At 41.2% G+C, this 14,501-nt stretch overlaps 1 protein-coding gene across 1 annotated transcript in view; it reads left to right on the plus strand.

The window, feature by feature from the left end:
- LOC140480353 (sperm-associated microtubule inner protein 4) overlaps positions 1 to 5,327 on the plus strand; it is a 59,063-nt gene extending 53,736 nt beyond the window's left edge. Inside the window, exon 9 of the mRNA XM_072575104.1 lies at positions 1,874 to 5,327. Coding sequence (XP_072431205.1) covers positions 1,874 to 2,743 — 870 coding nt within the window. The 3' untranslated portion in view covers positions 2,744 to 5,327. The remainder of the gene's footprint in view (positions 1 to 1,873) is intronic.
- The last annotated feature ends 9,174 nt before the right edge of the window (positions 5,328 to 14,501 follow it).

The following is a 14,501-nucleotide window of genomic DNA, read 5'->3' on the forward strand; positions in this document are numbered from 1 at the left end:
ATGTGATGTATTTGAAGTTTCAGAAGTGTTTTCATAAGGTCTCACATAAGAGATTAATGGGCAAAGTTAAAACACATGAGTCAGTGGTTATATATTAACATGGACTGAGAATTGGTTTACAGACAGGAAACAATATGGCAATCAATGGGTCTTTTTCTGAGTAGCAGGCAGTGGGGTGCTGCAAGGATCAGTGTTTGGCCATTAAGCTATTTGTGATTTATGTAAGTGACTTGGATGAGGTCCAGAGACTGGGAACTCTGCAACAAGTAACTCATCTTTTGCCTTGCCAAAGTCTATCCACCATCTACAAGGTACAATTTAGGAGTGTGATGAAATACTCTCCACTTGCCTGGGATGGGTCCAGCTCCAAAAACACTCAAGATATCCTTGACTCTGTCCAATAAAAAGCATCCACTTGACTGGCATCCTGTCCACCACCTTCACCACCACCATAACTGCTACCAACGAGAAAGGCAAGAGCAGCAGCAGCAGCATGGAAGCAAGTTCCTTTCAAGCCACACACTATCTTGGAACTATATCACCATTCCTTCTCTGGCATTGGGTGCACATCATGGAGTTCCAAATAGCACTATCTGTGTCTCTATCTCCATATCACTGCATCCGTTCAAGTAGGCAGCTCACCACCAGCTTCTCCAGTGGGATTTGACAACACAATAACTGCTGGCTTAGCCAGCAAAGCCCACACGGAAGAATGATTTCAAAAAGTAATGTTGAGAAGGTTGTTAAAATGTCATACTGTTTCCTGGGAGTTATAAACAGGCGGCGCAGAAGCAAGGAGATTATGATAAGCCTTTTTAAAACACTGGTTAGGCCCCAGCTGTGGGATTGGATCCAATGTCAGGCAAACAATTGAGGCCTTGGGAACAATGCAGAGAAGAATTATTAATATCAGGGAAAAGGGACTTCAGTTAACTCAAGAGCCTAAAGAAACTTGGTAGGTTGTACTTTGAAAAGAGGAAGTTAAAGGAAACTGTAACTGAACTTTGTAAAATTATGGAGGAATGTAATAAAGTTGGTAAAGAGGCAGGAGGTTTAGTAACTAGTGGCTAATAATGTAAGTCTATTCACTCCGGAACTGGAAGATGCATAAGAGAATTAAAAAGCATAGAAAAAGGCCATTCTAGCCTGTCATGCCTTTTACTAACTCTTTGACTTAATAAATTAGCTCTAAGCAATCTCACTCTCCTGCTCTTTCCCCCAACCTTGGAGTGTTTTCATTAAATTTCAAGTTGAATACTGTTTTAATTTGGTTTTTTTGGTTCTTCATACAAGCCCAGTGCAGACTTTTGGTAACAATCTTTTAGATAACAATGTTGACAATATGTACATGAAGACAGAGCTGCACAACTCCATGCTGTGAGCTGTCCAAGTCTCAATCTTCTTGCAGACTGTTATCACAAGAGTACTGAGGACACAGTGACTGCCAAGGATATCTCAGAGGCTTATCTACATATTCATTAAATCTCATCTCCACAATTCCCACTTTGAGATTTCCTGCATATTACTAGTTTGAGATAAACAGTTTTCCAACATAAAACAAACTATTTGATGTTTGGTTGCATTGTTTTGAATGGTTTACTTGTTCCTCATTGATATCCATTGAGTAAATTATTCAGTTTTCGAGTTTTTAGCAAACATAGAGTTGAATATGTGATTGATCTATCATGTATTACCTTATTTTAACCAACCACAAGCTTTTGCTATCTAGACATGTAAAAATGTAAAGTCCAATCTGTTTGAAATGAGCAGAAAATTAAAACCAGTAGATATGAATATTAATAACTATCTTCTAGCAACCTAAATGTTGAGTATTTTATTCTACTGCCTTACTTTATTTTAAATTTTCCAACAGAAAGAACAGTCTCATCCAGCCTTTTTGCCAAATCCACCATTGCGGCCCATGAAGAAAAAGGAAAGCAGTAAGGTTTCCACAGATGATGCCATTGGTTATCAATCTCCAAGTGTACCAGTGCACGAGGCCAAGTCACCAACGCCCATATGTGAAACTGATTCAAAACCAGATGATGAGGTAAAAATATGTAGGGAAGAGAAACCAATTTCTTGGCAAAATAGGCGTTGCCAAACAGCTATATCGAGTGCTTCCTGCCCTGAGTATGACATCCGTTTGTTAAGATATAAAGTGCAGCAAATGAAAAATTCCGAAAAACCCTCTGCATTTAACCAACATCAGAAAGAAAGGGTGATGGATTGTTGGGCAACTCCGGTTATCAATATGGACCAAGCTTGCAAAATAACAGATTCTGAGAATGCTCAGCCCCTTTGGAAGAGACGAAAGTCAGTCCAACATGACATTAGCTATGTAGATTTACCACAGAGTAAGTTAGCCGGTTTTACAACAAAACAGAACCAGATATCTCTGAGCAAACCACCTTCACCAAATAGGATTGAGATTAATGATCCCGAATGTGGTAGAGAATTCAATTTTGCATCTGGTGATATGCAGCCCATACATACATCATATGCTTCAGAGAATAAGGAAATGCCACAGCTGGAAAGGTGTAATATGTTGATCTGTGACAACCCTAGGCTTCAGGTCTCACAGCTAAAATTTCCCTATGCATTCAATAAAACAGAAATACATAAGCGATTACATGAGGAAGTTCCTGAAAAAACACTGGATTATCGAGATAACATCTACTCAGGGAGAAGACACACTTTCTTTGGATTAAATTCTTCTTATTTCCATAATGGAACTTTATAGATACCCATGGCTTTTCTGAACCTCTGATAACATTAAAGGTAATAATGATTTGCCTTTTAAGTTACTGTAGTTTAATGTCTGAACTGTTGTGGAATTTTGGTACACAAATCGCATCGGATCAAAATAGAAAATTAATCTTCACTTGATGATTCTGCATTAACTCTTCATTCTCAGTGGTTTCAATCTTTTTCTCATCCCACTTTGCTTTTCCTCCCCTGGATTCACTGGCTTCCTTTAGTTCTGAAACCTGTTCCTCTATTTATACTTCCCTGATTATCTCCATACAACCACAGCCTTGCAGTCTCCTGTGACCTATCTGCTCCCTTGGTCTCTGTCAAAATCAAGGCCACTTACAATGAATTTCCTTGTATTCCTGAAGATTCACATCTTCACAACATCATTTCCTTCTATGTCTGTCCTGAAACAACTTACAACTAAATTTTCTAAAAACCAACTTCCTAGTGTTTAGCGCTGCATTTGCTATTATTCCTCCAGGGACTGCTTACGTATCTGTCCATCCCACTCTGATGTTGTTGTGCCTATTAATAATATAACTCTCTTTCACCTTCAGTCCATCAGCCTCAAGGGGTAGAGATTTGAGTGGAGGAAACATGCATGTTTTAGCTTCTTTCCTTTGGTAAAGCCATCCAGTATTCCAGAATCATCTGGTCTTGCAAAAATCACCCTTTCTTCACTAATGCCTGACTGTTTATCCTGATATTCCCTGCCCCCTCAATTGTCACAGCTAACAATAACCAGGAGGAAGTTGTGAACTACATTATCAAAGAGTGAGGCCATCATTCAGCTATCTCTGCTGTTTCACCTTTTTGCCTTGCCCTCACAATAAGAGTTCCCTCTCAACATCCCTCCTGCCCCCATTTTAAATACACATTCCTCAATATTTTCCCCCTTCTGATGACCTCTTTGTACTTACCTTGACCACATGGCACACCACCTACTATGCTGTCAAATAGAACTGAACATTGTGCAATCATGAGTTATAATGGAGGGAAGGTCGCTGATGAAGCAGTTGCTAGGACAGAAGACACTGCCCTGGAAAATTAATACAGTAGTATCTTGTGACTCAAATAAGTATTTCTCATAACAAGAACCATCTTCCTTTGTGGCAGACATGACTCCTATCAATGGAGAGTTTCCCCTGCTCAACAATTATTTCAGTTTTGCTAGGGCTCCGAGATGCCATCCTAGGTCAAATACTGCTTTCCTGTCAAGGGCAGTCACTCTCATCATGCCTCTGAAATTCAACTCAATTATCCATGTTTGGACAAGTGGTATACTGAGGCCTAAATCTGCTGGTGGAACCAAAGCTGAGCATTAGTGAACAGGTTATTAGTGAGTAAATGTTGTTTAATGGTGCTGATGAAAATACTTTCCAACATTTTCATCCTGACTGAGAGTAGAATATTAAATGCTAATTGGTTGGATTGGATTTGACCTATTTTTGAAGAAAGAAAATACAATGAAAGGAAATTTTCCACCCTGTTGTGAAGATGCCAGTGTTGTGGATGTACTGGAACAGCTAGGAACACAGAAACAGGAGGAGGCCATTAACCCCTCGATTCTGTTTCTCCATCCAATAAGATCATGGCTGATCAATGGCCTAACTTCATTTTCCTGTCTTTGGCTCATATCCCTTAATACTTTGTTGAAGAAAAAATTATCTGTCTCAAAATTCAAAATTAACAACTGATCTAGAAGTTGGCTTGAGACACAGCTATCTTTGGCGCAAAAGTCCTCAGTATTACATTTGGGCTATTGTCACAGCCTGTAGTCTTTGTCATATCCAATGCAATTAGCCTTTACTTGGATTTGCATGTATTAAGTCAGGCTGAATAATGGCATCTGTGATGTTGGGATCTTAAAGGGAAGACCAAGTTGGAGTATTAATTCAGCAATTCTGGCCAAAGATATTTGTAAGTGCTTCAGCCTCGTCTTTTGCACACAGACTGATCAATGAGGAAGATGAAGTTCTTGGAGCCATCTAATTAGTTGCTTCAGATCCCTCAGTGTCTCAACCTCATGTTTACACTGCTTCATAATCTTGTACATGCCTTTATCCTGCTGGAGCCACCCAACATCACACATTCCATTTATTTGGCCATTTGTGTATCACTCATTCACTTCAACCCACCATTGATTTAATTGACATTTTAGCCATCTGTGTGCCACCCTCTGCAACTGGGCCTCTCCATACAACCTTCCCTCATTTTCTTCTTTGAGATCCTCCTGAAAAGCTCACCACTTTCACCATGCTTTTGTGCATTCTCCCTAAAATGTCCTGCTTCATTTACGTCCATTTCTAATCAAATCCTGTCTCTGTCGAGCCATGAAGCCTATTAGCATCGTGTAAAAATAATATTCTGTTCTGTTACAATGAAAATAACTTCTGGTGATGTACTGTCAATACTTCTACAGCCACAGAATAACAAATAACCACTGTGTGGATTTTTTTTCTTCAATGCAAAGTTACACATTTGTGTAATATTGTATATGTTGTTTTGATTTCATGTATGAAAATAGGTGAGCATCATTGATATTTTGTATGTATTAGACATAGAAAAATAATGAGTAAAGAGGAATATGAATTCACGCAAATTGTTATATTTATACCAGTAAAGGAATAATTTGTATACACAATCTCTTCACTCCTTACTAACACACATTTAGTTTATCAATATCACAGCTGGAGGAATGGTGAAATTTTCTGTTTGCTGTCCTTCTGACATAGATTAGATTAGATTAGATTAGATTACTTACAGTGTGGAAACAGGCCCTTCGGCCCAACAGGTCCACACCGACCCACTGAGGCTTTAGTGCAGTTGTAAGGTATAAGTCACAATTTAATCTGAAAACAAAACATCTGATTGTTCCTTTGGGAATTTAACCACTAAGGCAACAGGAGGTGGTAACTGAGATGACATTACTTAAAGTACATACCTGTCAAACAGGATGATGATTTTGCAGACTTGTTATGATTTCTGCTTTCTAGTTTGGCTTAGGACATGCAGTCAACACTTAGACTCTGATCTATCGCCAACACCACCGGTGTATTCTGCTTCCAACAGGAGAGCAGGCTCTATTATTCCCTTTTCAAACTTGATATGTGAGCTGCGGCCCCTGAAATCTGCTTATTAACCCTTTCATGGCCATTGCAAAATGTACGACATCTTTAATTCTTGGTGAGGCAATGCTAATTTCTAATTGATTTAAATGGGGCATGATCAATCGGTGGTTGGATTTGAAGTTGATGGACGTTGATGGGTGTGACCTCCCCCTATCTCCTGATTTATTTAATAAGGTTTTAATGATCTATACCCCCACCCATTATTTTTCCAAAAGGGTATTTATGATAGCTGCCTTTCCCATTTATTCATAGATTCCCTGTAGTGTGGAAGCAGGCCAGTCCACCCATCAAGTCCACATCGCCCTTCTAGACCCACCCACTCTCCTACCCCTGCATTTCCCGTGGCTAATCCACCTAATTTACACACCCATGGACACCATAGCATAGCAAATCTATCTCATCTGCACATCTTTAGGCCATGGGAATAAACCAAAGCACCCAGAGGAAACCTATGCAGACACAGGGAGAACATGTGAACTTCACAAAGACAGTCACTCAAGGGTGGAATCAAACCCAGGTCCCTGGCACTGAGAGGCAGCAATGCTAACCATTGAGCCATCATGATAGGAGGTTGCATGGTGTTGTGGCCGGATGGGCTGCTCAAAATGATGGACTTATGAGAAAAAGGACAATACATGAGAAATTGAGACAAACTTTGACCGAAGTGACTGTGCTCAATGACACTGAAATAAACAAGCTGCAGAATCCAGACAGGCTGCAGCTACAAACAGACAGTATATAACTGATTTAACTATTGCAGGCAACACAATATACACTTGAATTTGAATTGAATGGAATTGACCTGAATGCCATCCCCAGGACAATCGTAAACATTGAGTTGTTCATCAGACAAAAGGATGCCTCACAGTCTTATTTGGAAAGGGGCGACCTGACCTATGTGCCCCCAACATCTCCAGGAATGGATGTTCAAGGACCACCCTGCCATCAGTCACCCTTTGGTCTGACTGATCAGGGTGCTCGGGCCCTGATCGATGTGTTGGTGGACACCGAAGACCCTCCCAAAAGGACACAAAGACTTCAAAGTATCACTGCAAAACCATCCTCAGGGATGGTATCTCAAGACCAACCACCATGAAGAGAAGATACCCCTGGGAGCACTGGCAGCAAAAGATGATCATGGTCACGTGGATCAAGGCCAAGGTCTAGTGTGGTGGCAGTGATCATCTGGAGTTAAGTTAAAGCACAAGGTGGTTGATTAGTTGTATAGTGTAAATTGTTAGTTTATTGTGGATTTTATTATTATAATATTAATTGTGTTGAGTGAATGTTATCATTTATTACTATGAAGAGTCGACTCAGTTTTTTTGGCCAGATAGTAGAGTTAAAACACACTGTGTGGTAGGCACAATAGTGTCATGTCCCTGTGATTGTTCATCCAAGCTCTTCATCTCAATTTTCCTTAATTGGTAAGAGTTAAAACAAATTACCTTACTAACAAAGTAAACACCTTATCAGTGACTGGTTTTAGAGGCCATCTGCAAGGTGAGGTGGTTGTGGTTGCCTGGAAGGAGTTTATTCATTTATAAAACAGGATATAGCGGAAATGTTGCTTCTAAACTTAAAACTATATGGAGCTAATACAAAAAATCACAGATTACTCGCATTAAAGATTACAAAGGATGTGGTATTTCTGTTAAACAGTGTGTGTATAATGTGAACAGTGCATAAAAGGTGAAATAAAGAAATATCCTTATACATTCAGTCATTACACAATCATGTGATAAAAGTCTAAAGGACTATAGAGCTACAAACCTAAGCACATGTTGTTACAAGGTTAACTCTGATACAAAGATACAAAAATACTAAATTACATTTAGCCACATGAAATTGTTCATGTTCTAAAATGTTACAAATTAAACAAAGTTAATGTCAAACACAACTGTTTAATTTTTTCCTCCCTCCCTTCCTGCAATAAATCCTTGTTAGTGTTTGTTTATTGATTACACCATGTATTTTAATAAGAATTCAACAGACTGAGTTTTGAGCATCTTCAACATTGAAGGTTGAAAGTTCCTGCTATGTAGCTCAGTGAAATCCCACAGTGCACTTTATTGTCACATGAGACCAAGCAGAGTCAGCTTCTAATGAAGTACTAAAATCTACACTACCACTGGTGGTCCCTCACAGATGAGGATGACTCTTTCACACTCTCAGGGTGAGTACATAGGTGGCTCTACAGACCCATACAGTTACCACACGCTTTGTTACACTTGGGACATCACACAAAGGGGTGGGTGAGGTATTGGTGTGGCAACAAACTCCATTCGCTGTTTTTCCCTGGCTTCCATTTTTTCCCGATGGGGCACGTCTCAAGGTGCTCGGTGCCTCGCGGCTGCTCCTCCTCCACTTTGGACAGTGTTGAGCCAGTGAGACCCAAGTGTCTGTGGGAATGTCACACTTTGGCAGTGAGGCACTTGAGAGTATCATTCAGGTGCTTTCTCTCTCCAGCTGCAGCTTTACATAGGTTACAATTAAATCACATCATGATTAGATTAGATTAGATTCCCTACAGTGTGGAAACAGGCCCTTCGGCCCAACAAGTCCACACTGACCCTCCGAAGAGTAACCCACCCAGCCCCATTTCCCTCTGACTAATGCATCTAACACTATGGACAATTCATCTGATCTGCACATCTTTGGACTGTGGGAGGAAACCGGAGTACCCGGAGGAAACCCACACTGACACGGGGAGAATGTGCAAACTCCACACAGTCAGTCACCAGAGGCTGGAATTGAACCGGGGACCCTGGTGCTGTGAGGCAGCAGTGCTAACCACTGAGCCACCATGCCACCTGGCTTAGGTTTGTTGCTCTATATTTTGATTGCATGATTGCGAGTAAATTAACCTAATCATGAGATATTAATCTCCCTCCTAGTCCAACACAATGATACAACAATTTGAAGGTGAACAGGGAGATGTCTCTGTTTCATGAATATCACAGACAATAATTTTACAACACTCATTCTGCAATAGGATGTTTGAAGCATCTCTAGAGAATGTGTGAATGTTTAACTCCCTATCTACAGTATTTCTCCAGAAGTCCAGAGCTACCTTTGGAAATTCCACGTGATGGTTCCTTTATATCAACTGAATGCATTGTTCCAGCCAAAATATTTTTTGACTGTGCCTACAGAGAAACAGGTCTTTTCAAAAACCTCTCCCATACAACTGAAACTGAAAAACACAACTCCATTGAAAAACTTTGCATTTGCGACACAAAGCTTGATGTTCAATTAATAGTATGCGACCAGAAACATTAACATAAAGGTCTCATTTGAAATAGCTTGGCTCAGGAAGCCACCATCCAAGTCCAACGCAACCACAGACAACAGGAGCCAGCCACACAGTTCAAATATTCATCTCACAATGATGCAACTTGAAGTTTGAACTGGGAAGAACATTAATTAGTATAAGGTTGGAGACCTGCTGCCACTCAAGAGATCTCCTCGATTTAATAGTGTTCTTCCTACACTGGCTTGCTTTGCAAATCCTTATGGCATGACTAATCTTGCTCAGAAAGTGCATGGTCTATTTTATAATCTTGCCTTTCTTTATCTTGACCATTGGTGGCCATCCTGATTCTTCCTATAATTTCTTCCAAAGGTAATTAGGACATAGCAATCATTAGAACAGACACAGCAATCATTATAACGGACACAGCAATCATTATAACGGACACTATCATATCTTCAAGCATTCTACCCAGCCAAGACAGCAAGACCAATGATTAAGGTCCTATAAAATGTAGGTCGAGAGGTTGAGAAAGATGCACGTAGTCCATGGATAATTCAAAATGAATGAATGACTAGGGGTTTGGGAGGTCTTATAGTGCAGCGAGTAGCATGTTTGTCTCTGAGCCAGAAGCTCTGGGTTCAAGTTCCCTTCCAAACCTTAAATGGCCAAAGAAATGCACTCCTAACACAGACTGACACATTGAGTACTAACTTGTTAATCCTTCCAATATAGACCAGTGGTAAGCAGTAAAAGTGGGAAATTCCTGGTCTTCTGTGTGATGGAAAGAAAATAGAGCCCCCACCATCAATATCCATTATTCCAGGCTAAAATATTCATGGAAAAGTGTATGTTGCCACAGCAACTCTGACTAATTGGGAGCTGTTAGCTCAGCTAGCTGGATGGCTGGTTTGTAATGCAAAATAACAGCAACAGTATGGGATCAGTTCCTACATTGACTGAGATTATCATGAAGCCAAACAGAAGGCTGGGAAAGCACACCAAGCCAGGTTGTATCAGGAGGTGGGGAAGTCAGTGTTTTGAGTATAACCCTTCTTCAGGATTGGATGGGGGGAGGGGGGGGATGTAGTGGGCACTACAGATAAAGGAGAAGGGGAGATGGGGAGAGTAGTCTATACAGCCACACACAGGGCACTTCACACCTTCAATGCATTATCTAGGCCACCATGGCACCTATTGTTAAAGTTTACTTGAGAATGTAACTTTAAGAAAGTTCTGGAATTTAGTTATGAAAGAACTGAAACCAACATGCCCATTCTAAAAGATGAGAGACTTAATAAACAATCCAGGTTTTTTTCAATTAATATTTTCAGTTAGATCACACTGTAAACTTTAGCTATAAAATCTTATACTCCACAAACCACCTGATGAAGGAGCGGTGCTCCGAAAGCTAGTGCTTCCAAATAAACCTGTTGGACTATAACCTGGTGTTGTGTGATTTTTAACTTTGTAATCTAGTCCCATTTGTAATCTAGATGCCTTTTAAATGTTGCAATTATACTAGCCTCCACCACTTCCTCTGACAGCTCATTCCATACACATACCACCCTCTGCGTGAAAAAGTTGCCCCTGAGCTCTCTTTTATATCTAGTTCTGGACTCCCCCACCCCATGGAAAGACCTTGACTATTTACCCTATCCATGCCTGTCATGATTTTATAAACCTCTATAAGGTCACCGCTCAGCCTCCAACACTCCAGGGAAAACAGCCCCAGCTTGTTCAACCTTTCCCTATAGCACAAAACCTCCAACACCGCCAACACCTTTATAAATCTTTTCTGAACCCTTTCAAGTTTCACAACATCTTTCCAATAGCAAGGAGATTGGACTTGCATGCAATATTCCAACAGTGGCCTAACCGATGTCCTGTACATCCGCAACATGACCTCCCAACTCCTGTACTCAATACTCTGACCAATAAAGGAAAGCATACCAAACGCCTTTTTCACGATCCTTTCCACCTGTAACCCTACTTCCAAGGAGCTATGAACCTGCACTCCAAGGTCTCTTTGTTCAGCAACACTCCCTAGGACCTTACTTTTAATTGTATGAGTCCTGCTAAGATTTGCTTTCCCAAAATGCAGGACCTCACATTTATCTGAATTAAACTCCATCTGCCACTCCTAAGCCCATTGACCCATCTGATCAAGATCCTGTTGTAATCTGAGGTAACCTTCTTCACTGTCCACTATACCTCTACTATTGGTGTCATCTGCAAACTTATTAACTATACCTCCTATGCTCACATCCAACTCATTTATATAAATGGCGAAAATATTGGACCCAGTATCAATCCTAGTGGCACTCCACTGGTCAAAGGCCTCCAGTCTGAAAAACAACCCTCCAAAACCACTCTCTGTCTTCTACCTATGAGCCAGTTCTATATCCAAATGGCTTGTTCTCCCTGTATTCCATGAGATCTAACCTGGCTAATCAGTCCCCCATGGGGAACCTTGTTGAATGCCTTACTGAAGTCCATATAGATCATGTCCGCCATACTGCCCTTATCAATCCTCTTTGTTACTTCTTCAAAAAACTCAACCAATTTCGTGAGACATGATTTCCCACGCACAAAGCCATGTTGACTATCCCTAATCAGTCATTGCCACTCCAAATACGTGTATGTTCTGTCCCTCAGGATTTCCGCCAACATCTTGCCCACCACCGACGTCAAACACACTGGTCTATAGTTTCCTGGCTTGTCCTTACCATCTTTCTTAAATAGTGATACCACATTAGCCAACCTCCAGTCTTCCAGCACCTCACATATGACTATCGATGATACAAATATCTCAGCAAGAGGCCCAGCAATCACTTCCCTAGCTTCCCACAGAGTTCTAGGGTACACCTGATCAGGTCCTAGGGACTTATCCACTTTTATGCGTTTCAAGACATCCAGTAATTCCTCCTCTGTAATATGAACATTTTTCAAGACACTAACAATACTGTATTTTTAAATGTGGCTTCAGGTTTCTCCCAATTACCTTCTCAAGGGCAACTAAGCTTGGACAAAAAACATTTACTTTGGCAGGCAATGTTTTCATCCCATGAAAGAATGAAAACAATTTTAATCTGATGTATCCTATACCAGGATCCTTTACAAATTAAGGGTAAGACTTTGGTTCCAATCTCTTATGAGAAACAGCTGGTTCAGTTACCATTGATTGTAACGAGGGTGAGATAGCATCAGGAAACGCCAAAGCTGGACAGAAGACAAAGCAAGAGTGAGGCAGTTTACTTTAGGGAATGGAGTTTGCAGTCCGAACCACGGGAATGGCCCTGCATGGGGAAGTGATATGGTCGACGTGAGGTCAGATCCAGTGACGTACAAAGTTCAGGTAAGTACGTCGGCCCTGAACAAGCATGTGGACCATACGAAAGTGGCCAATGCAGCAACGGTGCAGGAATATCACCTGGCTAGCTCCTTGACAGCATTTCCAGCCATTCTTGAATCCATGGGTTCTCCTTTTCCATCAGTTTGAGCTATGGGGAGAGGTTAAATAGGCTGGGGCTGTTTTCCCTGGAGCATTGGAGGCTGAAGGGTGACCTCACACAGATTTATAAAATCACGAGGGGCATGGATAGGATAAATGGATATAGCGTTTTCCCTGGGGTGGCGGAGTCCAGAACTAGAGGGCATAGGTTTAGGGTGGGGGGAAAGATATAAAAAGAACCTAAGGGGCAAATTTTTCATGCAGAGGATGGTGCACGTACGGAATGAGCTGCGAGAGGAAATGGAGGAGGCTAGTACAATTACAACATTTTAAAGGCATCTGGATGGGTATGTGAATAGGAAGGGTTTAGAGGGATTTGGACCAGGTGCTGGCAAATGATTAGGTTGGGATATCTGGTTGGCATGGATGAATTGGACCGAAGGGTCTGTTTCCGTGCTATGACTCTATGTTGAGGATACCTCGGAATCTGAGATGGACATAGTGGATGTCACCGCCTCAACACTTTTTCCAGTTGAAAAAGAGAATGTATTTCTTCCGAGCACTCCGGATGCAAGACGTGAGCTACTGTGCATTACACACTATCTGTATTGGAGGCAGAGTTGGAGGAACCTGACCCAGTGCAAAAAGGTCTCAGGAGGAGTGACCAAACAAAAACTGGCCTATGTCGTCAGATTCGGAGGTGGACGGATGTACTGATTGCAATGAGGTCAGCAGGTCAACCTCATAGAATATAATTCCCTGACTGAGGCTGTTAATCTGGTCCAATCAGGGAGCCCTGGCTGACAGATATAAACTGGAGTGTGAGGTGTGTCAGGGCTGACTGAGAACTGGAAGGGGCATGGGGTGAACCGAGAACCAGAAATGTGTGTAGGGGCGGGCTGTCTTAAAATGGCCGGAAGGTGGGAGGGGCGAGGGTGCTTGCTGGATTTTCTGGGGGTCTGTATTGTATGCACTGGTTTTTATGTAATTAGACTGTCTTGTATGTACAAATGTCATTGTTACTGTTTGTAATGATTGAAACTGGGATTTGAGGTTTGTCCTCATTTCCCTGAAAACTGGTTGAATGTCAGGGTTTGGGACTTGGCTTTGCCATTCCTCTACCTTGTAAAATTGCTGTTTCTCTGTATACAGCTGTAAATGTTAACTGTTTTGTAAACTGTGAATTGTTTAATAATTTTTTTTTTAAAAACAGGAGCATCAGTGTTTCTGTTCACTCTGAGAGCTGACTCTGAGGGAGCTGGATCAGTGTTAAGGACTTTCCATGTGTCAATAAAGGGTGACTTAGTGATAGGATATCAGCCTCTGTTGAGTTGTTTCAACTCCAGTTAGCTGGTCGTGAGTACACATGTTCTGTCATGGTCACTGATAGCAGTGGTGCTGAGGTCATTGAGCTTTCAGCCATCTGGTTGTTTGAAAACTCTTGGGGCAGGCAGCAATTCCTTAAAGGGTGCAGCCCTGAGTCCCACAGACCTCCAAACCAGGTTCACACTCTGTTTTCAGGTCCTTTGGTGAGTGTCAGCATTAAATCCAGCATCTCAGCTCAAATACCACAACGGCAACTAGATGTTTTAAATTAAAGTTATTTAACTAAGTCTGGAATACAAAAAAAACAAGTAGACTAATGTCAGCATCAGTGGCGATCAACATGAAACTATGAGGTGGTCAAAGCAACACATCTGTTCACTACTGTCCTCGAAGGAAGGAGGTTTGGCATCCTTATCTGGTCTGGCATGTAAATAATTCCAGATCTTTGATAAAGTGGTTCATTTTTAACTGTCCACCAAAAGCTCATTAGTTGTTAAGAAAGCAAGTTTCCATTATTTTCTCAAGGTTAATTACGGACAGATATAATTAGTGGTGTGCCAGTGATCCTACATTCTGTGAA

The sequence above is a fragment of the Chiloscyllium punctatum genome, chromosome 8 (assembly GCF_047496795.1).
Source record: "Chiloscyllium punctatum isolate Juve2018m chromosome 8, sChiPun1.3, whole genome shotgun sequence".
In the NCBI taxonomy this organism is placed as follows: Eukaryota; Metazoa; Chordata; class Chondrichthyes; order Orectolobiformes; family Hemiscylliidae; genus Chiloscyllium; species Chiloscyllium punctatum.